This window comes from Anomaloglossus baeobatrachus, chromosome 2 (assembly GCF_048569485.1).
Source record: "Anomaloglossus baeobatrachus isolate aAnoBae1 chromosome 2, aAnoBae1.hap1, whole genome shotgun sequence".
In the NCBI taxonomy this organism is placed as follows: domain Eukaryota; kingdom Metazoa; phylum Chordata; class Amphibia; order Anura; family Aromobatidae; genus Anomaloglossus; species Anomaloglossus baeobatrachus.
This window is the reverse complement of record NC_134354.1, coordinates 69,380,212-69,406,673: the sequence shown is the minus strand read 5'-3', so window position 1 is coordinate 69,406,673 and position 26,462 is coordinate 69,380,212. Positions and strand designations below refer to the sequence as shown.

At 40.8% G+C, this 26,462-nt stretch overlaps 1 protein-coding gene across 3 annotated transcripts in view; it reads left to right on the top strand.

The window, feature by feature from the left end:
* ROBO1 (roundabout guidance receptor 1) overlaps nt 1-26,462 on the top strand; it is a 1,692,467-nt gene that overhangs the window by 1,540,127 nt on the left and 125,878 nt on the right. For all 3 annotated transcript variants that reach the window (XM_075335086.1, XM_075335085.1, XM_075335087.1), the window contains 4 exons: nt 9,840-9,964; nt 16,398-16,569; nt 20,291-20,496; nt 24,870-24,951. In XM_075335086.1, the coding sequence (XP_075191201.1) occupies nt 9,840-9,964; nt 16,398-16,569; nt 20,291-20,496; nt 24,870-24,951 (585 nt within the window). The remainder of the gene's footprint in view (nt 1-9,839; nt 9,965-16,397; nt 16,570-20,290; nt 20,497-24,869; nt 24,952-26,462) is intronic.

Here is a 26,462-nt window from a genome sequence, read left to right as displayed (position 1 = left end):
TAGTATCAAGCCATCAGATCACTGGTCTTCTTCTTCGCCTTGTCCCTTCTATTCTTCTGACTATGATGTCCTTCTCCAGTGATTGCTCTCTTCGTATGATGTTTCCAAAGTAGCAAGTCATAGCTTGGTGACCTTTGCTTTGAGTAACATGTCTGGCTTAATTTGTTCCAAAATTTACAAATCAGATGTACTAAATATGTTTGGGTTTTTTTCTCAGTTAAATGGGACATTTCAAATTTTCATACGTTTTTATTTTTTCTTTTCCATTTTTTACTTTGTCTTTATCAGTTCATTAAGGGACTTTAACCAATGATCTGATCTATTTACTACAACACAAATGTATCTGTAAGGTGGGGGTAAAACGTTAATCATGGTGACTAGGGCTGAGTGGATACGCCGAAAGCTGGGACCGGCGGATCACAGCCTTATTTTAAAAAGAGTACAATCCGCTCCGAAAACCGGTGCCCATATAAGTCAATGGGGACCGAAATCCAGAGATTAAAAACGTCTCTGGAGGGGATATGGGGGCAGGAGCGCGCTTGGCATACTCACAGAGGCGGTGTCATGCAGGCACACTCCTTCCGGGTCAGGCTTTTCTCTTCCAGAGCCGACAATTCAATATTCATTGTTTTTCCCGCCCACCGGCGCGTTTCACTGGTTGCAGTTAGACGTGCTCCCACCCTGAGTGTCAGCATGTCAGCTGACTGCAACCAATCACAGGCGGCAGGACAGCCGGTGGGCGGGGAAAGCAGTGTATCCCTCGCAAGTGTGACTTCGGCTTTTTTTTTTAAATTTAAATAAATAATTAAAAAAAAAAATCCGACGTGCGATTCCCCCTAATTTTCATCCCCAGCCATAATGCCGGCTGGGGGCTGGTATATTCTCAGCTCGCAGCTGCCCGGTATTGCCGCATCTATTAGATGTGACAATCCCGGTACATTACCGGCTCTTCTCCATTGCCCTGGTGCGGTTGCAATCGGGGTAATGAGAAGTTAATAGCAACGCACAGCTGCTACTAAACCCTACGTTTGTAATGGCCCAAGCGTCTATCAGATACCTGCATCACACTAACCTGTAAATAACAGTAAATAAACACAGACACAGAGAAAAATCCTTTATTTAGAATAAAGTACAAAATGCACCCTCCTTCACCACTTTATTAACCCCAACACCCTGCAGCTCTGGCGTAATCCACACAAGGTCCCACGACGACACATCCAGCTTTGCTACATGTCAGAGCCAGCAGCTGTAGAGAAGACTGCCAGCTCTGAGTGTAGCCTATTACTGAGCCGTGATAAGCGATGACTGCAGGCACAGCTGTCACAGGCTGGGGGCCCATCAGCCTGGAATCAATCACAGATGAGAGAACGTCCGGTGGGCAGGGAAAACATGGAAAGCTTGGTGTATGTGATGGACAGTACAGGAAGTGAATGCGCGACCCGGAAGCAGTGTGCTGCCAGGACACCAAGTCTCGGTAAGTATGAAACGCTCATTTCTTTCTTTTTTTTTTTTTTTAATTTTTATTAATTGCCGAATCCGGATCATGCACGCGGAATCCCGTTCCTGGGTCCGGCACACAGATAGCGCTGAAACCGCGTGGATCCGGACTTTTACAGTCCGGATCCGCTCAGCTCTAATGGTGACCCATTGTGTATGTATGACCCTATATATATTGTTCTCCCTGAATATCCCACGTTTGCTCCTTTATGTTCTTGTGAACAGCTGTAAAATCAATACAAACTTTAATACGGTGTGTTGGGAGTTTTCTTGTCCGTTTTAATTTGTGTCCTTGGCACATTTTCTGTAGTGCTATAAATATTTTATAGCCATTCATTAGATGTATGACACAATTGTCTCTCTTGTACATTTTCCTCTAGCTGGGTGAATGATCTTTGTACAGTAATGTCTTAAAGGGTCATTATCTAATATACCGTATATTCACGTTATAGAAGTAGTGAATCAGATGTATCCAAAACAACTAAAATTTAATATTTCTATACAGTGCCCTAAAAACAGATCTAGGGCGCTAATCAGTTTGGCTAATTTGAGTCATAAGGCTGTCAAATAACTAAGAGGGCTCACAAAGGTGGATATTAAGCCCTTATGAAACCCCAACCAGTACATTTGTCGGCTTTTAATGGGAATTTAATAGAATCTTCTATGGAATCTCTAATAAAAAGGAAGTTTCCTCTAAGGACGGTTTTCATTTACGTAAATTATTGCGCTATGTATAATAACAAATACCCTATGGCCCCTCATTCATTGGATTTACATAAAGGAGATATACGCTGTACCTCCATTGCATTGCTCGCTTATGTCAATATATTGTTTTTGTGTTTGAACCATTTGCAGTAAATCAGAATTTAATGAGGACATTAATGAGAATATACTTTCCCTATAAAGATTTATTCTATCTAATATTATTCTAGGGGAGAACATTGACATTTTCTAAGCAACTTAGTAAAAAGAAATAATATAAAAATGTGATAAAACAGAATTGTGTTTTATATAAATATAATTGTGGACATGTTATGAAACCAACATTGCAAAATTAAACAAATTCTAAGATTAAAAAGGTGTTTGTACGGAGCTAATAGACAGCAGTTGTGTTATATTTACCTATCTGGACCATTCATCAGCTCTTGGACTGATTTCTATGATTGTGATTTATGTAATGTATATTTCGTTTTATAAGACGCACTGGATTATAAGACGCCCCCCAAATTTAGAGGCGGAAAATAGGAAAAAAATAGTTTTTAATGTTAAAATGAGGCTCCGTCTCATAATCCTAGTGCATGTTATAAAATCTCACCAGGGGGGAGCGGCGGTGGTAGAGCGGCTCAGGAAGGTCACAGGAGGCAGGGTTGGCGATGTTGCGGGCTCGGAGGAGGGTGTGTCGCGGATCATGAGGGTCAGTGGACGGAGGGTCAGCAATACTGCAGGCTTTTGGGTGTCGCAGCAGGAGACACCACTGATCTGCCAGCAAACTGTGGGCTCAATTGAATCTCCCACAGTTGACGAGATTGGAAGCGGTGCATGTGCAGATAAGACTCTGCAGCCATTTTCTTGAAGTCCATCGCATCAATCTGCACACACACCACCTCCGTGGCCATTTTCTTGAAGTCCATTGCATCAACCGCGGGAGATGCAATGGAGCCCACAGCCCGCTGTCGGATCAATGGCGCCCGCTGACCCTCCATCCTGTGACCCTCCTGAGTTGCTCCAGTACAGTGACACCCCTTCATCCGAGCCCACAGCATCGCCGACCCTGCCTCCTGCGACCTCATTCCACCACCGTCGCTCCGGTAAGCCATATCCGGATAATGAGACGCACTCTCATTTTACCCTCTGTTTTGGGGGGGGGGGGAAATGTGTCTTATAATCCGGAAGATATGGTATTTAAAATGATAAAATTACAGGTAAAAATGCAATTGTGACTTAAAACTGAGCCAACATTTTATCACTGTTATAATTTTGACATTTACTAAATTTTAATTCCCATTTTATGTTTTCGTTTTTTTCTTTCTTGCTTTTTTTTTTACATTTTATGTTTATTTTATTTCACACCTTTTTTTTGTTTCTTTTTATTTTTTAGTTGTTTCTGGTAAGTTGGACTTTTATTATTCATCATTTTCTATTCATCCTGTTATATCATGGCTGGAATACCACCCCATCACCTTCCTCATCATTGGGCTCCATTACCCACCAAAGCCTATGTTTCATTTATCATTGGCAAACCAGAAATACCGGTAGGAATTACAACTGCCCGAATATACTGGTAATTGTGACAAAGGTATAAGGTAATATGCACCTGGTACTCTTGGGGCCCTAGAGCTGCCCATCGTCTTAAATCTAATCTCACAATTAAATTAACATTAGAATAGGGCGCTCTTTCTTTTCATTTCTTCTAACAAATTTGCTATTAACAGCCTTTCTGTAGAGTGCTTTATGTGCTACTGCAAAATAATAATTCTGGTGTCATCATCGTGGAATTACAGAGTACCTGTAGCATATCGGACGGAGACATTTTTAATTAAGAAACAGTTCTCTTTCCAATGCTGGGGAAGTGGGCGCCATCTTGATCACCTCCATGTCCCTAGTCTAAAAATCATTAAAATACTGTATTGCGGAAAAATGTTAGGCAGATATGGGTATACAAAATGCAAAGTGAGTGAACAAAAGAAAAATATAAACCAGATTAATATTCGGTGTGAACATGCTTAACCTTCAAAGCATCAATTTTAGGTACACAATTTTTGAAGGAGCTTGGCAGAGAGGTTGCTCCATCTTGGAGAACCAACCCCAGATCTTCTATGTATGGGACTGGTGCAGATCCTTTCGTATCTTCATGTAATCCCAGACAGACGGGAAGATGCTGAGATCAGGGATCTGTAGGGGCCGGATCATCCCTTCTATGCTCATCTTTTTTTTCCATTGAGGATAGATCTCAAGGACATTGGTTGTATGATTGGAGTCATTTTCTACTGCAGAATAAATTTGGAGTCAATGAGACACCTCTCTGATGTTATTACATAATGGATAAGTGCCATCCTGTATTTTTCAGCATTGATATACCATTAATCTTGACGAAACGTCCAATGCCATTTGCTGAAATGCATTGCCAAAATTGCAAGGAGCCTCCACCATGCTTTACGATTTCCTGCAGACACTCATTATTCAGCTGCTCTTTCTATATTTAATTATTGACTAATCATTTAAGAACACCGGCTTCCATTATACTGCACCTTGATTTTTATATATATATATATATATATATATAGATAGATAGATAGATAGATAGATAGATAGATAGATAGATATATATATATATATATATATATATATATATATATATATATATATAATTTTTTTTTTTCAAAGTTGATTGGCTTTCATCCATGAAGACTACATCTGGCCAAGCTTCTATCAACAGTAGATTGGTGTAGTTAGGTCCCACTGGCTGCTGCCAGTTGTGAGCTGATGGCACTGATGGACATCTTCCCATCACAAAGGGAAATAAGCACAATGTATCATTGATCTGCTGCACTAAGTTTCCTTGGCCCACTACTTGATCTTTGTTCATCATTGATGCCAATTTCTTAGTGTCCTCAATGCTAAAAAATACAAACAGATATTATCCAACCTACAGTACGAACAGGGAGGTGTCTCCAAATTTTTATGCAAGAGGACAACAAACCCAAATATATAGCCAATGTAATTAAGAACTATCTTCAGCATAAGAAGGATAAAAATCCTGAAAGCTATGATTAGGACCCCTGTAGAGCCCTGAATCCTATCAATATCAAGTCTATCTGGAATCAAATTGAGACAGAAGGAATTGCGCCTGCCTACATCCACAGATCTGTGGTTCGCTTTCAAAGATGTTTCGAGCTGCTAAGTTCTTTCAAAATAGTGTACCTAGAAGAACTGAAATTTATTTTTTTTTCTCCATTTTGTTAGTTCATTAAAATAAAATTCTAACACTTCTCTTTTTTAAAGCATTTTTACTTTGCAGCATATTTTCCATACCTGTCTAGAACTTTTACACAGTATCCTACCAACACATACCATCGATATGTTGACCTAAGTGGTGGCCGAGACAAATTCCTACCACAAGTGGCCAAATAGTTTATACAGGGTGGGTCATAACTATGGATACACCATGAAAAAATAAAAGTGGTTGCTTATATCACCTTACCGTTTGTGGCATATTAGTGCATCGGAGGGGCAAAACATTTGAGCCCAGGTGACGCTCATGGCGGCCATCTGCAAAGCCGCCATTTTGAATTCAACTTTACTCTTTTTTATCAGGGTGTATCCGTACTTATGGCCCACCCAGAGTGTATCCATACTTATGGAACACCCTGTGTATTAAGGAACATGAGGGACTGTTTATGAATGATGGGCAAGTGTGCCCGTCACTGCTCGATACTCGATCGAGCATCGGGCTGCTCAGGTACCAAGTATCACTGGTGTTAAGATGTTTCATCGGTGGAGCAACAAACATAAAGCACAGGCTTACTTTACTGCTTGATGTGATCTGGCACCTCACAGAGCCATTCGCAATCTTTGAATGGCTCTCACTGGTGTTAAATCAAGCATTCTTGTACGTAGTCTGTCCAAAAAAAACCCAAACTCCTCCCTCCCCGGAAATGCTCTGTTTATGGCTGGCTGTATGTTGGTGGAGAGTCAAACAGGCCAATCATTGACTTTCATTATACTCGTTACTCGAGTTGAGGCCGCCAGAGTATCCAACTTGCATCCGAACATTTTAGTGCTTACCCATCTCTACTCTTTACATATACACAGATGGGAAACTTGGAAAGTAAAATTTAATTTGTTATTATAGGATTCATTTGGAAAGCGATTCTATTTGGCTAAATTTTTTGGTCCCATGGATAGTCTGAACTTACACAAAGCTCCCCTCTCTACAGTATCCGATGTAGTGGTATGGACCAGTTCTGGAATAGGTGCTCAGTTTTGATATTTTTTTTATGTCTCTTTTCTTTAATTTCAAAATCATTTTGCATTTAATATATGCTCATTTCTTACTGTAGTGTTATACAAAGAGGTTTCTGGGGGCAGGGAGTATATACAGGACGCTGTTTCCTCTATATACAGTTCTTACAAATTGCATATGCATAAATCAGGATGAGTTATTGAAAAGGCAAACTTGGAATGCAAATTTCAGAAACCCGCATTTGCCCGGAGCTTTTAGATATCTCGGCATGAACATAATTTACTTTGCTAAAGGGAAAATTATATGGCATAAAGGCAAATAATTCCACACGGGTGGGCATCAAAGCTGATTTAACAAGGAAATTTTCTGTGGTCGTCAAAACAACCATAACAGTTCTATGGCTTTGACTAAGTTATTCTGTTTTTATTTCCTTATTCCACTGCATTGCTCTCATTTTCCATAACTCGTCTTTTATGTGTGTGAATCTTTTTCTTTTGCTTATGAATTAAATTTTCCGTTTATATTTTGGCATAAATTTTCTTCGCTAATACTAAGTAGTTAAAGTGTAAGTTAACATTTATATTTGTAATTGAGTGGAATTTCTAAGAATTTCAAGTGCTAAATGACAGTACCTTTAACTTCAGTGTGTGTATATGTTAAATGTTCTAGCAAATATAGGAGTGCAGCAAAAATATACTGTAAAAAAAAATCATAAAACTGCACTCTACAAGGCATGACCAGATAGGTTTAGTCAACTGTATAGTCAAAGAATTAAAGGTCTTCAATATCTCATCAAATTTCTTAAAGCAGATCATATAGACAGTCCAGTGGTTGCTGGACTTCACCCTCCCAATCTATGAACATTCGCGGATTGCTTTGCGCAACCTCGGTCTATGGTTCAGGATACTGCTCCCTTACCTTGTACAGGAGCTGCATGAATTTTCTTACCAGGCTCGGCTAATGATTAGCCATGCTGAAGAGACATTATGCCAGGCTGGCAAATCCAATGCCATGCCAGGGTGCCCAGAAGCAGCTCTTGTCAGTGGCCAGAAAGTACTGACCTAGACTTTGGAATCGTGTTGCTCAAAGCAAGCCGCTCATCTCTTCTACAAATGGATGGCTTAATTTCATCCAAACTCCATGAACACATTAGGCATAGGTTCCACATTAAGTGAGTAATCCTGTTTCATACTCTTATGGCATTTCCACAGAATATATATGAAAAAAAAGTATAGTAGATGTGAATCTCAACAAAGGGACTAGTATCTTTCTTGAGAAATGGGCCTTAATGCCAATGTCGATGAAGAGGTGATGGGAATTTCCATTATTTGTGAAGGAATTATGACCTTCTCTTCAATGAAAGCAATTTGCTCTGCTCTTGAGGTAGATGTGAGTCCCACTAGTCAGATCTTCATCTACTCTACATTTATTGTATATACTGTAAATACATAATAAATGTAATGCATTGGAGTACCACTTTTAACGTATAATTTAGGTGAAGGTTCCACAAGACAGTTGTCTCCTGCACTCATACTATTAATGTAAAATTGTATCACCTAGGTAGATTCATATGTATTATTTGTTATCTTTGCTTTCACCTTCTTTAGATTAAAATAAAAATATTTTAAAAATGAACAATATTTGGAATCAAAATTAAATGGGACAAACAAGAACACAGATGTGTCCTTCTTTACCTTTACTTTTATCCAGACAAAGTCCAAAACGGCTAGCGATGACTTTGAAATAAAAAAAATTGGGAAGCTTTGTTAGATGTTATATTTCATTGTAATTAGTGAGTGAGTTTCGAAATACTCGTATTCGCGATACTCGTAACGAGTACTGTCTAATACTCGCGTATGCATTCCGAATAGTGTGTGCAATGTAAGTCAATGGGGAATACTTGAAATGTACCGAGTAACCCGAATGCCGTACTATTCGTACAAGTAGCGTAGATTGAATTTGGTTTTTGAAAAATTGCACTCTTTGACAAAATTTACAACATGGTAAGCGTGGACACATCTATAGGCAATGAAATTATACTCAGGCATATTGAGTTTGGGGGAGTAAATTGCTCCCACAAACTACAGTTGCTAAATCTTTTTCTTGCAAAGCTTAAAACGTCTGATTTTGTCTTGATCCCGTGGCTCAAGGATGAAGAATCTTGACCAGGGAGGGGTCTCTTTTTTATAGTTCAATATTATCTATCAATATCACTGGGATAATTGGGTTTATAGTTGACTAATTGTCATGGGGTATAATATGGTAACTGGAGGGAGGCGTATCGAGACCGGCCCTCAGACTTCGGGCCCTAAGCCAGCCCTTATTCCAGAGGTATACCTGATGGTGGTGAGGTCTGGATCGCCAACATGACCTTAACTCATGAAAAAACCTGGTCTAACACCCCCTCAGCCCCACCAAGGGGAGGGCTGGGACAGGAGTAATAAATCCCACAAATAGGGGAAACCAATGCTCAAACTCACGGCAAGCAAACACAGAGGAAAAGACAATATGTATGCAGGGAGAAAAAAACAAACACCAAGGATATTTCCACCACACACCAAATAGCATACAACAAATCACCAAAGCTGGATGAAATGCAGAGGACCGGTGTCGCTGGAGCTAGGTTAGAGCTATCATCGGCATGGGACCCCAGGTTCCACCATCTTTTAATGGGCGGAGGCGGCTGTGATAGGTCTTCCATAATTGGGCTCACAACAGCAATTCACAGACCAGCAGTAATTAACTCCCGCTAGACTGGACACGAGCAAGAGCAAAACCGTGCAACGCCCTGCACTGACTGAGCAACTTAAATGCACAAGGTGACGTGTCAGATTCTGCAGTGTGAACAGGGTCTGAAGACGCCAAGCCACCTGGTGAGTTAAGAGCAGAACACCGCATGACCGTAATAACCACAGATATAAGATAACAAAAAAATTGCTCTTTTCTAGCACATATTTTTCCATTTCTTCCCCAGGTGCAACGTCTTATTTTCCCCACTAACATAAATAGTTGTTACTGTAACACAAGTCACATATGGTTCTTTACACATCCTGTTTATTGCCAGCTAAAGTGACCATATCAACTGTATAAACCAACTGAAAAGAAGCTAAGGTTTGCCCTTACGGCAAAAGCAGATGTGTAATTTGTGCTGTTCTGAAAAGTAACCAAGTAAAATGACCTAGTTTTGACTATCAGACTACACAAATATAGCTTTGACTTGTAGAAATCCACTGAGAGAGTCGAATTCTTGGTATAATCCTTTAGGGTCGATCAGCAGGTCAGGCTGTGGATTATCCATTTTCATAACACTTGGAGATTGCTGAGAAGGAAGAGAAGTTTCTATTATTTGCACTAATAGGTCTTTTTGTTGTTGTTGCAGAACCTCCAAATTTTGTGGTGAAGCCACGTGATCAGGTGGTGGCATTGGGACGTACGGTCACATTTCAATGTGAAGCAACAGGAAACCCTCAACCAGCTATCTTTTGGCAGAAGGAGGGCAGCCAGGTAATGGATTTTAATAGATTAACAAATACCCATGAAATTGAAATGATATGCATCAAATCTCCATCAAATCCCAACCCTAAGTGCATTTTATGCCTAAGAGTGCAAACAGTATTAAATTACTATAAGCTGCTTCGCATATTGCTGCCATCGATTCGTGGCTGAGGATGAGCATTGTGCTAAATTTGGATATCAAAATGGCTGTCATTGAGCTAAAGAAGGCGCATACATCATTAACAGCGCAAGATCTATAAATGAACTGACAGGTACAATTTATTTCACGTTAGACGTGTATTATTCCAAGATAAACAAGGGTTTGATTACATCAGTTAAAGGTCATCCATTTATCAAGCTGCAACCAAAGATTTCTCATTACGCCGCTGAGTGTTATGTAGTTTCATGCTTATGATACGGATTTTAAAATAGATACACGAGTCTCATCTAGTAAAAAAAAAATAACATGGCAACGTATTTGTAAAGGTCATAAAAATCTAAATAAAATAAATAATTTTATACATTCTAATTTAATATAATCTAAATATACAGAATATATGTAGAAATATATATATATATATATATACTGTATATACATATATACAGTATGTGTGTGTGTGTGTGTGTATATATATATATATATATATACGTAAAGTATATATAATATATATAATATATATTTGCATATATATATATATATATATATATATATATATATATATATATATATGTGTGTGTATATATATATATATATATATATATATATATATATATATATATATATATATATTATATATATAATATAATATATTATATAATAACATAATAAGTGTGTTTGTGTGTATATATATAATATATAAGTAGATGCTATATATATAGATATGTGTGTGTGTATATATAAATATATATATATAGTATCTACCTATTAATAAATGTATTAATATATTCATATATTTTAATTAAAATAAATTTGAATTCTAAAACTATATAAAGACTTAATGGGGAATTTTTTCCCTCCAAAACGCTATTAACCTGCAGATATGGGGTTAATTTGCAGGCTAATAGAAAAGTGAACAGCCGCTGCATTGAAAGCCCGGCTAATGGGAGGAAACAAACTTTATTCCTCTTAGCAGCCTCAGGCTTTCAGTCATAGAGGTGCGGCCTGCATATCTTTAGTCATTGCTCAGTACACAGTCCGGGACTGACTAACAGCCAGCTTTGTACTGATGCACTGCTGAACCGGCTGTCATTCAGTACTGGGGCATGAATACAGCCACTGCTCACTGTGTGTTGAGTGGTAACTGAAGCTGCTCCAGCCATGTCCCTATGACTGAAAGCCAGAGGACACTGGAAAAGTAAAGTTAATTTCTTTCCGGTAGCCGGTCTTCAAGTACAGCAGCCAAGTAGCTTTGAAATGTTATTGACCTGTAGATTAATCCAATATCTCAAAGCTAATAGTATTTTGGGATGTGGGAGGCACTCTTTAAGAAAGAATGTGTATATAATGATATACGACTTCATACACATATGCATGATAATTACTTTCTCTAATGAAAAACACGACAGAGTTCCTATCGATATCACAATGGATGACAGTAGCTCCCTATGAGCAATGGATAACACCAGCACCCTTTGGGCAATGGATGACAACAGCTCCCTATGGGCAATGAATGACACCAGAACCCTATGGGCAATGGATGACGCAAGCACCCTATGGCCAATGGATGACAACAGCTCCCTATGGGCAATGGATGGCACCAGCTCTCTATGGGCAATAGATGACACCAGTACTCTATAGGCAATGGATGACAAAGAGTACCCTATGAGTAATGGATGACACCAGTATTCTATGGGCAATAGATGACACCAGCACCGTATGGACAGTGGATGACACCAGCACCCTATGAACAATGGATGACACCAGCACCGTATGGACAGTGGATGACACCAGCACCCTATGAGCAATGAATGACTCCAGCACCCTATGACCAATGGATGATAACAGCTCCCTATGATCAATGGATAACACCAGCACCCTATGAGCAATGGATAACACCAGCACCCTATGAGCAATGGATAACACCAACACCCTATGGGCAATGGATGACACCAGCACTGTATAGACAGTGGATGACACCAGCAGCCTATGAGCAATGGATAATAACAGCTTATTATGGGCAATGGATGACACCAGCACCCTTTGGGCAATGGGTGACAACAGCTCCCTATGAGCAATGGATGACACCAGCACCCTATAGGCCCAATTGACTAACAGTGCGTCTTATTAGGGCACCCATATGTATGAAATATGAAGGAAAGAATTTGTGATAGCGGCTACTAATTGAGCCTATTATGGAAATGTGATCATAGTCTTAAGGCCATTTTACACACAGCAACATCGCTAGTGATGTCGCTGGTGAAAGCACCTGCCCCCGTCGGTTGTGCGTCATGGGCAAATCACTGCCCGTGGCGCACAACATTGTTAGTCCCCATCACACATACTTACCTGCCTAGCAACATCGCTGTGGCTGGCGAACGGCCTCCTTTCTAAAGGGGAGGTTCGTTCGGTGTCACTAAGTGGCCGCCCAATAGACGCGGAGGGGCGGAAGTGAGCGGCCGGAACATCCCGCCCACCTCCTTCCTTCCTCATTGCCAGCGGCCGCAGGTACGATGTTGTTCCTCGTTCCTGCGGTGTCACACATAGCGATGTGTGCTGCCGCAGGAACGACGAACAACCTACGTCCTGCAACAACAACAACGATATTTGAGATTAGAACGGCGTATCAACGATCAACGATATGGTGAGTAATTTTGATCGTTAGCGGTCGTTCGTGCGTTTCACACGCAACGACGTTTCTAACGAATGTGTGTCATGAATTCCGTGACCCCAACAACATCTAGTTAGTGATGTTGCTGCGTGTAAAGCCCCCTTAATACAAAGTAATTGACAGATAATTATTATGAATATCTATTTTATATATTTACTGTATGTTTCATTTTTTTTTCTTAAAACTAAAAAAATCCTAACAATACAAATACAAAAATATAAACGAGGTATGCTACATAGTAATGCAAGGTGAGTATTTCAGGCATTGTTATTCTGAATTTCTGTATAGATGTATCTGAATAGTCTATATTCTAAAGTCAAAAGAAAAAAATAGCTTTGAAGCAAAAAATGAAAAAAAAAATATATTTTAAAAATGTAATTGTATTCAATGTAATAAACATAGTAATACCTTCTTTCATTTATTAACACCTTTTAATTCTTTGTGTCCCGTGCCTCAGTGTTTGGCACTAAAGGCTTTATGACGGGTTTCCAATTATTAGCTATTGGCTAGAATAAAATTATATATTTTGTCTGAATAGTAACCAAATTCAAAACTTTCACCCTCAGAGATAATACAGCAGGTATTTTTAATAAAATGATAATACAGTTGTAGCGGCAGAGCTTAATGACATCTTACATGTGTATTTTGTGATATGTTGCCGAACGCATTGAACTGTGAATAATTTTGCATATAATTAAAATGGGGGATGTGCTGTATGAAAGGATATAGAAGGTTGGTGGAAAACGCCTATTGCTCTAAAACATAACATTCCTATCTCATCATATCCTCTGCAATTTGTGTCAATCCGTCCCAAGGGTAAAGTAAAACGAAAGGGGATTAAAAATAGTTTTTTTTTTCTTAAACATAAACACAAGAAAATTGAAAGGTTCTGGTAGATTTTTTTTTATAAGAAATAAGATATATAAATTTACATACCACACTCCACTGCAAACGTTTCAGGAAGGTGTGAAAAAAAATGATAAAAAAAAATGTAAGAATATTTACAAAAAATTGAAGTGTTGATATTTTATATTTATGAATTAACAAAATGCAAAGATATTCACAAAAGGGAAATTAAATCAAATCCATATTTGAGGAGACTGAGAACGCACTTTATCTTCAAAACATCAAAGCATCACTTTTGATATGTATATTTGGAAGTGCATTCATTTTGAAGGCTCTCGGCAGGGAGCTATTTCCAAACATCTTGGAGAACCAACCACAGATCTTCTATAGATGTAGGCTTGTGCAAATCCTTCTGTCTCTACACGAAATTCCATACAGACTTGAAGATGTTGAAATCCGGGTTCTGTTGGTGCCATATCACCACTCATTGCACTCATTGTTCTTCTTTATTTGGAAAATGGTTCTTAATGACATTGGCCTTATGTTTGGGGTCGTTTTCCTGGTATAGAATGAATTTAGATACAGTCAGATGCATTCCTCATTAGTAGTCTATGATAGATAAGTATCTGCCTATATTTATCAACATTGAGGACACTATTAATCCCTACTCCATATGCTAAAATGCAGCTTCAAACTTGCAAGCAAGTCTACTATTCTTCACTGTTACCAGCAGATACTCATTATTGTATTGCTCTCTAGCCCTTCAGCAAAGTGCATTCTGTTACAGCCAAATCTACAGCCCTTCTAGAGTACCAGCTGCCATTCTTCCGCTCTCCAGTTGCTGAAATTTCAAGCATTGTTGGGTCACTTGGCCTTTTTCCAATGTCAAATATATGTTTTTTGTCCTTAAGGCCTAAGCCACACGGCATGAAAATCGGTTCGAGTGGAGTGTGATAAAAAATCGCATTCCACTCGGACTAATATTAGCCTGTGTGTCAGCACACATGAGCAATTATTTTCTCAGCCCTAATCGGACCAAGAAAACAATCACCACATGCTACAATTGTAATGCGAGACTCTTTTTCTCGCACCCATTCAAGTGTATGCGGCAAGAGAAAAATCGCAGTGCACTCACGGTACACCGATGTACCGCGAGTGCAGTGCTAGAATGAAAATAGCCGGCAACGGAGGAGAGAGGGAGATAAATCTCTCCCTTCCCCCTGCAGCTGAGGTCTGCATGACACTCGGCTCTGCTGTACTGCCAGCGTGAGCCGAGTGTCATGCGAGGGGATCGCAGTAATCCCTGTGTGGCCCCAGCCTAATGCTTCCATGTTGGCCACTTCTGGCCAGACTTCTCTGAACAATAGATAAGCTTTGCAGTTTCCCACCAGTTGCTGACAGCTCTAAATTGATGAACATCTTCCGATTTTTAAGGTGAATAAGCATGATGTGCCTTTCATCTGTCGTTTTATATTTCTTTACCTGATCCCAGTGTCTATGGTCCTCAAGGTTGCCCATTTCTTAAAGGAAGATGATTCTTCATCATGCATTCTCATCACAGAGACGTCTGATTGGCTCCATATTTATTCTGAAGCAAGATAACGACCCCAAAAATACAGCAAATGTCATTAAGAACTATATTCAGAGTAAAAAACAACTAGAATCCTGGAAGTGATGATCCGGCCCCCACAAAGCCCTGATCAATATTATCAAGTCGATACCTAGAAGAAAGCTGTTGTAAAGGCAAAGCTTAGATGCACATAGACTGTCCCTATAAAACTTAAATTATTAAATCACTTAAAACCACATCGTGATTACTAACAGTGCACAGGATAAATTGCTAGCCCTTGATAGCTGCACCTATCTGTGCACTGCCTAACACCCTAAAAATGCGATATGGCGCCCCCACTCCGCTACGACTTTTCCTGCTGCCCCTGAAGTCCCTGCCAGAAAAAAGGTTGAGTGCCTAAAATAAGTGCAACAAACAAATTGGTGTGGCAGGTGGACAGTAGGGAGGAAAAATCCAAAACTTATCTCATTGATGTGAATAAAATGGTAATTTCAAGCCTCAACGCGTTTCTCCCAGAAGTGGGTTCCTCAGGAGGCCAATAGTAAACTACAATGGTGGTTCAGGAAAACTCTCTGTAGCCTAATGCCTGATTCAAAGAGGGGATCCTGATGATAAATAGCACACTGCAGACCCAAATAATGCTCGTGTCCAAGAGAACACACCATATTCAACCGACGGGGGCGGGTACGATCGCTTGCGATCTTGCTTGCAAGATCGCAGCGTGTAAAGTACCCATAACAGTATGAGAACAATGTCTGCAATCTGAATGATCAGCAATCTGAAATCAAACATGCCCAATAGACATCTCATCTGGTCATCAGTAAGCCGGCACCTCCACAATACACATTGGCCAGTAGCTTAACACCAGGAGAACAATGCCATCAGCAGTCCGAAATATAACATGCCCGATTGACATCGTCTCTAGCCATCAGTTGGCCAGCACCCTCACATTAGACTGTCAGCTGAACCCATCAATATCAGCAGATTTGGGTGACATTATTCTAATGTGTATAGAGGTCTTAAGCCCTTCTTTTAACTAAATTATTAATATTACTAAATTACCCCCCCCAAAACAACTATAGGAGAAAGTTTCTGAAAGCCCATAAAGAATGTTACATTCCTAATATTTTCTCCATAATTATGCCGTTCACTATTTTGTAACATTAATGCTGTTTTTCCATTTTATTTTTTTTTCCAGAATCTTCTCTTTTCTTACCAGCCGCCTCAGTCCTCCAGCCGTTTCTCAGTGTCTCAAACCGGTGACCTCACAATCGTTAATGTCCAGAAGTCTGATGTTGGCTATTATATCTGCCAGACTCTCAATGTGGCAGGCAGCATTACAACAAAGGCCTATTTAGAGGTTACTGATGGTAAAGTACAAACAGTTTTTAATTCAAAAGCTTTCAAGGACACAGAGAATTCCCTTATCTTTGTAATCCTTCCCCTAAAAGAGAAGTCTTTCCAAGCATCTCCTTGTTTTACAACTTTCTGTGTTGTGCATGCTTTTAATTAGTGCTGTTTGGGTTTTATAATTGGCTGTCAGTGCCAGGAGCGCAATTTCTGGCTCCCCGATGTGCGCAGTGCGAGCGCAGTGTGAGACTTTTTTATAGACATAATGGTAATATTTTACCAATATTATCTCTGGAAAGAATTAAACTATGGGATAAAATAGTTTATTGATCTTATAAGAACGATTTCTGGGATTGATTGGCACATAGCTGAAATACCAGTTTTAAGAGAAGTTCATAAAAGTCACACTGTGGTTTTGGCAATGCTAAATTAGAAATGGAACTAATATAGTGAAGTAGAAAGATGCCGACGGGCAGAATTCATTAAACCGTGGGGACCCACTTACTGGTTTGTGTGTTAAAAGGAACCTGACGTGTCCAGAAATTCTATGTAACTGCAGATATAAGGCTAATCTGCATGTAAATAGTGCTCATGTCTTGTTAAACTTCTTACTGAAGCAGCAGCTACAAGGAGAAAAGGAGGCTTTATTCTCCCTGTAGCCGATTGCTTCCCTGTCATCAAGGCGGGGAAGGGGTTGTTACAGCTTACTCCCCAGTGGTAATCACTCTCCGACCCACTGATTGACGACCTGTTCTGCAGATTGTGTGTGCAGCATATGTGTGTAGTGTAGGCTGTCAATCAAAATTACCGGGAGTAATTGCAGTCACAGTCACTGTGTCATGATGAGTGTTGACTGTAACCGCTCCCTGCATCATCCTGCAAGGAGAATAAAACGTTATTTTCTCTCTATAGCTGGACTTCCACTAAACAGGTTTTAATCGCTATTTACCTGAAGATTACCCTATCTATCTCCTATCTATCTATCTATCTCCTATCTATCTATCTATCTATCCCTCTATCTATCTATCCCTCTATCTATCTATCTATCTATCCCTCTATCTATCTATCTATCTATCCATCTATTTATCTATCCCTCTATCTATCTATCCCTCTATCTATCTATCTATCTATCCCTCTATCTATCTATCCCTCTATCTATCTATCCCTCTATCTATCTATCTATCTATCTATCTATCTATCTATCTATCCTTCTATCTATCTATCTATCTATCTATCCCTCTATCTATCTATCTATCTATCTATCTATCTATCTATCCCTCTATCTATCCCTCTATCTATCTATCCCTCTATCTATCTATCTATCTATCTATCTATCTATACTTCTATCTATCTATCTATCTATACTTCTATCTATCTATCTATCTATCTATCCCTCTATCTATCCCTCTATCTATCTATCTATCTATCTATCTATCTATCTATCTATCTATCTATCTATCTATCTATCTATCTATCTATCTATCCCTCTGTCTGTCTATCTATCTATCTATCTATCTATCTATCTATCTATCTATCTATCTCTCTATCTATCTATCTATCTATCTATCTATCTATCTATCTATCTATCTCTCTATCTATCTATCTATCTCTCTATCTATCTATCTATCTAGCTATCTATCTGTCCTTCCTTAATGTTTCAAGCATTTAATTAAGAAATCTTAATTTTTCATGTTAGAAATGCAGCACATTATTGTGTCGTCACAGCATTACAACCACTAGGTGGCCACATATAGACACATATAGCATCAACATTTCTTGACAGAGTGCCACAAAATCATACTTTTTTTCTGCTGCTCTTCCTTCCTTCCTTCCTTCCTTAATTTCTTCCTTTCTTCCTTCCTTTTATCAGAGATCTGTAGAATTGTCAGTTTAACAATGGCCATTATTGACATGCCATTATATGTTCATCCGTTCTGTTCCAAAATCTACCTAATGAATAAAAGGAACGTGTCATGAGTTTTTCTCTTTTCAAACTATTAATACTCGCACGTAGCTTTTTCAAAGACAAGTCCAGCAATACCTTTACAGGGCCAGTTCACTCCTCCATTACTGAGAAATCAGAGTTTGAATTAATATGCAAATGAGGCTGAAGCGCTGTGGCAGATCTGAAGCCTCAGTCATCCCAGCTCTTTTCCCCACCCAGTGCTGCCTCCACTTGTTTGAATGATGACATCATAGAGGCTGTCAATCAGGTAGGAGGCTATCCACAGCATAAAGCAATAGCGCTGCAATGCTTGCATTTCCCACATTCAAGCAAACCATCCTACAGCAACTCTTGATTAAGACCTGGGAGGGTCGAAAGGTCGATTTGATTTCATAGCCGCTCTACTTGATGTTTAATTAATATCACTTCTTTTGCAACATCTGGAAAGTGCAGTGAATTTCTTAGACAAATCAAGCAGGGGGAGAAGGAGAATAGAGCTGGAGTGACAGAGGCTTCAGATGTGCATATCAATTTAAATGCTGATTTCTCAGTAACGGAGGAATGGACTGGCCAAGTAAAGCTATTGTTGGGCTTTGTCATGATTCTGCTCAGTGGTGCTCTGCTCTCCTGTGCCTCATATTTTTCCCCGGTTCCCAGTCGAGTCCTGTGTAGTCTCTTATTTGGAGCTTTGTTCCGGGTGATTGCTCCGCTTTTTCTGAGAGTTGTTTCACTCGGAACTCCGCCGGTGATAGTTCCTGTTCTGCAGTGCATGTCTCTGGTTCCCGTAAGCGTCTGACCTGATCTTGTCCTGCTACCTAGTTCCGCTATACCCCTCCTGTCTCCTTACCTACTTACTTGATTCCCTGACTCTCTGACCTTGGCTCATCCCCTGACTTTGGCTTTCCTTGCTCCCTTGTACTTACGTGACCTCTCTGTTCACTGACCCTGGCTTCTCTCCTGACTCTTCTGGCTCCTTTTGTCATTTGTTATCTCCTGGCTTCTGGCCCCTAGCTTGTTTGACTGCCCCTCACTAGGTGTGTCTAGCACCACCTAGTGTACAAACCTGGCAATTCCACTCCACTAGTATGTCTGGCGACACCTAGTGGTTTGGAGTCTTATTACTCCCTGGTTCTCGTCATCACAGACTTGTTATTGAAAGAGCTACATGTGCATATAAAAAGTTTGGGGTATGAAATCCTTCTGACAGATTCCCTCTTAGTTTTGTGAAGTTGTTTGAGATCTGCTATATGAACAACACAGATGCCAGATGCAAAGCGGAGATCTTCACATGAAGGCTGCATATGAGAAGCAGGCTGATATTCATTTCTCGCATGTCATCCAAACATCTGTTTTTGCATTAGTGTAAAATGGATAATAGCCGAGAAATGGATCGTTCAGTGATGAACTAATGTTTTTCTTTCACCCCACTGTGTCATTTTGGTGGCTAAGAACGGTGAAACTCTATCTTTTGCCACTCAGCACTTCATGCTATTAAGTCATTGGAAGTGAAATGAAAATTCCTGTTGCATTTCTCAAGTCGCCTGTTTTTTTCATAGGATGCTTGGAAAATGCCAGCAAGTTGTGCACATCTTTTCCTCCAGACAAGAGATAATGTTTCGCTATTTTGTGTCTTGCTTATCGTGAAAATTCCCCCTGAATAATGCATGATTCCTAGTTTAATTACTTGCTTAATTATCTTTAGCTTGTTTCAAAGCCTACAGCAACTACTGGTGCTTGATTGATTAGAAAATTGCTCCCAGTTGCAGACATGTATTTCCTGTTGTTTTCTTTGGCAGTGGTCGCTGACCGTCCCCCACCAGTCATCCGCCAAGGTCCTCAGAACCAAACAGTAGCTGTTGACGGAACTTTACTCCTAAATTGTGTCGCTACTGGAATTCCCGTTCCCACAATCCATTGGAGAAAAGATGGCACCCTTGTCAACACCCAGGAATCTCGGATCAAGCAGCTGGACACCGGAGCACTGCAGATCCGATACGCTAAGGTGCCAACACAGTTGGTCTGATATATGATAACCATAGTCATTATATATTTTTGAGAGCAAGCAAAAGTTCTTTTTTGTTTAGTTTCTGCATATAAATTATGTAAAAAAAAAATACATGAATAAAAAGTAAATACAATATACAAAATAATAAAAAAAGGTATAGTGAAGTATTCAAAATAAATATATTCAATCAATATATTCATTTGGCTAGTTACACCTCACCTGACCTGACCATTGATTTCTTCTTAAACCAGTCTTACTCAGAGCCATATAGTAAAGTTTGAGCCTTTTTTCATGAAAACAAAAAAGTAAAAGAAAACACTTTGGATTTACATTTGTATGCAGCAAAGCATATACATTTTTTTTTAAAACAACTTTTTTAAAACTGTTCCTCTATATAACAAAAATCCCAACAAATGATTTTTAAGGCAGTAATTTTACGAAGACAGTCAAACTGTTCCAATAAAGCCTATGTCCAAGCTGCTGTAAGGCTAGGTTCATATTTTCGTGGTTTTAAATCCGTCAGGTCCGTCAGCGACGGACCCGTCATTTTTTAGATGTCAACTGACGCAACGGATGTGTTTTTCACAGGATTCCGTTCACAGGAATCGTGTGAAAAAACTGATCCGTTACATCCGCTGTGCGTCCGTTTTTTGACGGATCCGTTATAATCAGTTTGTGTTTGGGACAGCCCAGTGGGTGTGCCAAACATGCTGGGCATGTCCAGTAGAGCATGACAGAATCCAGCGTTAGATTCCATTGTAAGATGGATTATGACGGAATTCAGCGCCATAGACAAACATTACAAGCGTGACGGATTGCGACGGATTCCTGCGCGGTGTGTTAATTTTGCCGGACCAAAAAACGTTACATTCTGCGTTGTTTCTGCCCGGCGGTCAGTCCAAAAACGACTGACCGCCGCGCAGCGGATGCAACGCAAGGTCATCAGTCGCAATCCACCACTCATACAAGTCTATGGGAAACAACACAATCCGCCAAACGGATTCCGTTGTTTACCAGAGCTGCGGATTGTGACTGATACATTTTGGCGGAAATGTGAACGTAGCCTAAATGAGGCTCTAGCCTGGGTGCGTACCATGTTTTGATCCCCATTGGACTTTTTGACTTAACAGAAAACAAGATTCACTGACAGTGTAATAAGGCTGGGTTCACGTGTTATGTAGTCATCTATTTTTAAGGATCCATTAGAGATCCATTTGCAAAAAAAGTTGTGTAAACACAACCTTGTTTTCTGTTGTTAAATAAATGTGGAGTCTGTGGACAATTGATTCATTAACTGATTACTATTTATTGTCCATTTGTAATGGATAGAGATGAGTGATTCTGTGGTTCGATGTTCGGAGTTTAGGTTCGGAAACCGACATCCAAGTTCGAGTGAGTTACAAGTGCAAATCACTCAAGGGTATGATTAATGCTCAGCCCAGTGCGAGCCGCTTGCAGTGTGTGAATGGTTTGCCCTTGCGGTAAAATCAGCATGATCAGATATAGTGTGCATACACAAAAAAAAAATTGAAAAACCCTGCCCACCCTCCACTGGAAGTGTTCTGCTTATGGCTGGCAACATGTGGGTGGAGCCACAAACTGCCCAATTACTGACTTCCATTGAGGTTTGGTTCAAATCGGGGTCAAAAACTGAACTTTTTTAAGGTTCGTCCTTACCTGCCAAACTTCCAAAGGTTCGCTCATCTCTACTAACGGATCCGTGAGGAAAACAATGGATCCTTTAAAAATACAAGTACAACGGATGGGTAAATAGAAAATCGTTAATGGTTCAATTGTCCATAGAATCCCATGTTAAGAAAATGGATCCGGCAAAAATCAGTTTCACAACGGATCTGTTCTAGCGGATGACTACAGGACATGTGAATGCAGCCTAAGGGCGGCTTTGCACACTATGACATCGCAAGTGCGATCTCGGTGGGGTCAAATCGAAAGTGACGCACATCCGGCGGCACTTGCGATGTCGTAGTGTGTAAATCCTAGATGATACGATGAACGAGCGCAAAAGCGTCGTTATCGTATCATCGGTGCAGGCTCCTGACATTTCTATAATGCCGGTGCAACGACAGGTACGATGTAGTTCCTCTTTCCTGCGGCAGCACACATCGCTGTGTATGAAGCCGCAGGAGCGAGGAACATCTCCTTACCTGCCGCCGGCTGCAATGAGAAGGAAGGAGGTGGGCGGGATGTTTACATCCTGCTCATCTCCGCCCCTACGCCGCTATTTGCCCCCTGCCATGTGACGTCGCTATGACGCCGCACGACCTGCCCCCTTAGGAAGGAGGCGGGTTACCGGCCAGAGCGACGGTCACAGGGCAGGTGAGTGCATGTGAAGCTGGCGTAGCGATAATTTTCGCTACGCCAGCTATCACTAGATATCATACCTGCGACGGGGGCGGGGACTATCGCGTGCGACATCACAGCATCGGCTTGCGATGTCGCAACGTGCAAAGCCCGCCTAAGTGAGTCTCAGACTGATCTGCCATCTAGTTTTGTGTTTTTTTTTTTTTTAAACCAGAAACAATTGAGAAGTAGACTCTGCCCATTGTAGAACAAGTTTCAGTTATAGAGAATTCATTTTGAAAAATGGAGAAAAAACTGTAAAAATAACTTGTTTCCTCCATGTTAAAAGGGTTTTTCAGCCAAGAAAAAAACATAAATGTTACTACATTCCCCAATTTTGTAGTAGCCAGTCCATTCACCACTATCGACTTCTTGGCTTCCAGTCCTTTTTGTGTTATGGCACATTATCAGCATTGTGGCTCAGTGGTTAGCACTGCAGTCTTGCAGCGCTGGGGCCTTGTGTTCAAATCCCACCAAGGGCAACATCTGCGTTTGTGTGGCTTTTCTCCAGATTTTCCAGTTTCCACCCACACTCTAAAGACATACTGATAGGGAACTTAGATTCTGGAAAGTAATGGTGCTTTATAAGTGAGACTGTGGCAGCTGACCTCCAGGGCAGGTGACGGACTCAGATATGGATGGGTGCAGGGAGAGTGACTGTGACAGGCTGAACAGGAATGGTGGGCATGGCAGGGATAGATAGGTACAGGAGACCAACAGAAGGTTAATGGGACCTGACAAGTAGCTAGAAAGCTAATATACTGACTAACTGAATGTGTTGCGCAGGCACCTCCCCTAATGGGAGGATGCCTTAAATTAATACACAGCATAACAGGATATAGCAGGTTGTCCCTTCAAGAGAAGGGCTGGTGTGCACGTGCGCGCATATTAGGTGCACTCCTGGGAACCCTTTGCGGCATGTACAGAGCCCTGGAGGGGACAGAGGCAGCAGCACACGGGGAAGCCAGGGGGAGTGCGGTGGAGGATGTGACCCAGTCAGGGCAGTGAGTAAGTCGGTTGTCAGCTCAGCTATCGAAATGACCAGTTAATAAGTTTACTCTACATATAACCTGAGTACAAAATCTGCATTGATGTTGAGGTCATCTCTTCAATTCTTGTTGGGAAGAATACCCCTGTAATGCAATGCTGTATGGTGGCATCATATAATAATATTTATTCATTTATATAGTGCTATTAATTCCACAGCGCTTTACATACATTGGCCACACTGCCCCATTGGAGCTCACAATCTAAATTCCCTATCAGTATGTTTTTGGAGTGTGGGAGGAAACCGGAGTACCCGGAGGAAACCCAACGGAGGAACCCCCGGAGGAAACCCAAGCAAACATGGGGAGAACATACAAACTCCTTGCAAACTCCATACAAACTCCTTGCAGATGTTGTCCTTAGTGGGGCTAGAACCCAGGACCCCAGCGCTACAAGGCTGCAGTGCTAACCACTGAGCCACCGTGCCGCCCCGTATATTGTGTATTCTGTGCCTGTCACTAGCGCATTAGGCTACTCTTGATTTTAGTAACGATTTAGTAACGATCTTGATTTTTAGTAACGATTTGGCCAATTTTTTAAACCTTTTTTTTTTTAAACCTTTTTCATTATTTTTTAAATACTTGAAATTGGAACATAACACATTTTTTCTACCCTTTCAATATTTCGCCATTGAACACACATATAAAACTTCTCCACTGTAAATGCCCGTGAATCAGTACTAATCCGACACTCGTCAACGCTTACGTCCTTTGACATGAATTTACTTTCAGCAAATATTTTGCATGCGTAATTGTGTAATTAGACTGATAAAGGTTATTATTAATTCTGCTTTACAAATAAAGTCATGTATTTTGCCACTTCTTTGAAGTCATGAAACAAATTGGTTGCCTGGAACAGCTAATAGCTCTCCATCCAAAGCCAAAAGCATCCTCAGTAATTGCTTTTCCGTCCCAATGCATTTCTGATCGGCCCAAAATACTAATTTCAGGCTTTCTTTTCAGCTAAGTGACACGGGCCGGTATACCTGCACCGCATCCACGCCGAGCGGAGAAGCCAGCTGGAGCGCATACATCGAGGTTCAAGGTAACACGATAGAAATTCTCACATTTTCCTGTTTTAGTTGACTTTTCGTTAAGCAGGAGAGTTGGTAGTATATAAACATTTAAAAAACAGCCGTCATTTAGTTTTTTTTTCCGAAAATTTATAGTAGATATCAAAATAGGAAACGCCATTTATTTAATCAAATCTGGCTTTTTCTCCTTCTTGACTGATTTTTACACCATAAACTCTGTATTCAGTGTGTTACGGAGGGCACGATTGAAATAAAAAATAATATAATATCAATCGTCGCACCACGTCCGCTGGGCAGGTGTTAATGCCACTAAGGACAGAAGGACGAAATACAGCAACTCAGGAGACCACAAAAGAAACTAAGAAGATGTTGTAAGGGCACACTCCTACGTGTAGCATGTCCCTGTGAACCTCACAGGTGTACAGGCAGTGGTCACGTGTGTAACGACACGTCTAAACCAAAGGAAACGCAACAAAAAAATGGTCACGTATGTAGAGACATGACAACCGAAAGGTAACCCAGTTAGCATCACTGGCAACCTGGAATGTAACCACTGAGCTGGTCATGTGCGTACGATGGCACGTCAGACCATGAAAGCTACCCAGTTAGCGTCACTGGGCAACCTGGAATGTAACCACTGAGCCGGTCATAAGCGTACAGGGGCACGTCAGGCCATTAAGGCTACACAGCGGCACTGGGCAACCTGAAATGTAACCACTGAGCCGGTCATGTGCCTACAGGGGCACGTCAGATCATAAAGGTCACCCAGTTAGCGTAACTGGGTACCTAAAGCTGGCACACACATACACACAAGTCTGCCACTGCAGACAGGGCACGTGCGTAGGGGGCACCTTTGTCCAGAAGGACCCTAATCCCTCACCGTGCCGAGACACAGTTTGTACCCAAATTCGAGTACCTGGTACCAGCGTCTGCCCTAAATTCAGATTCCCACTGCACATATACATGAGTCTGCCACAGGCACTGCAGACTTACAATGGCGCTGAAACGCACTCACTCCTGACAGCAGGGAAGGCAGCCTTTGCTGTCAGCATAAAGAATGACGCTTGCTCCCCGATGGGCGGAGCTACAGACCTTTTATAGCCGCCACCCTGGCCCAGAGCACATGGCATGTGGTAATAGTGTCGGCTGCAGCCATACAGGGGCTACCACGTCATCGCTGAAGTCATGATGACCAATCAGCGGCTGCTACTTCATCGCTGATGTCACTGATGACCAATCAGTGGCCCCCTTATCATCAATGACATCACGCACATGCTCAGTGTGGCTGCTTGAGCACTTAGGATGGTACAAAACTCTAGCCACCTGATGGCTCAAGCAATGGCCAGGTGGCGCTGCAGAGTTAACCGACCCCAATGTGGGAGTCAACTAGGCCGGTTCAAGGCACAACAGAACCCCGAACCGTAACATAGTGAAGGCAGACTTTTAAGATTAGTGAAATAAGAGATGACAGTTGGTGCTCTTAAAATTCTATGGAGAGGGGAGGAGGAAGGAGATAGAAGCA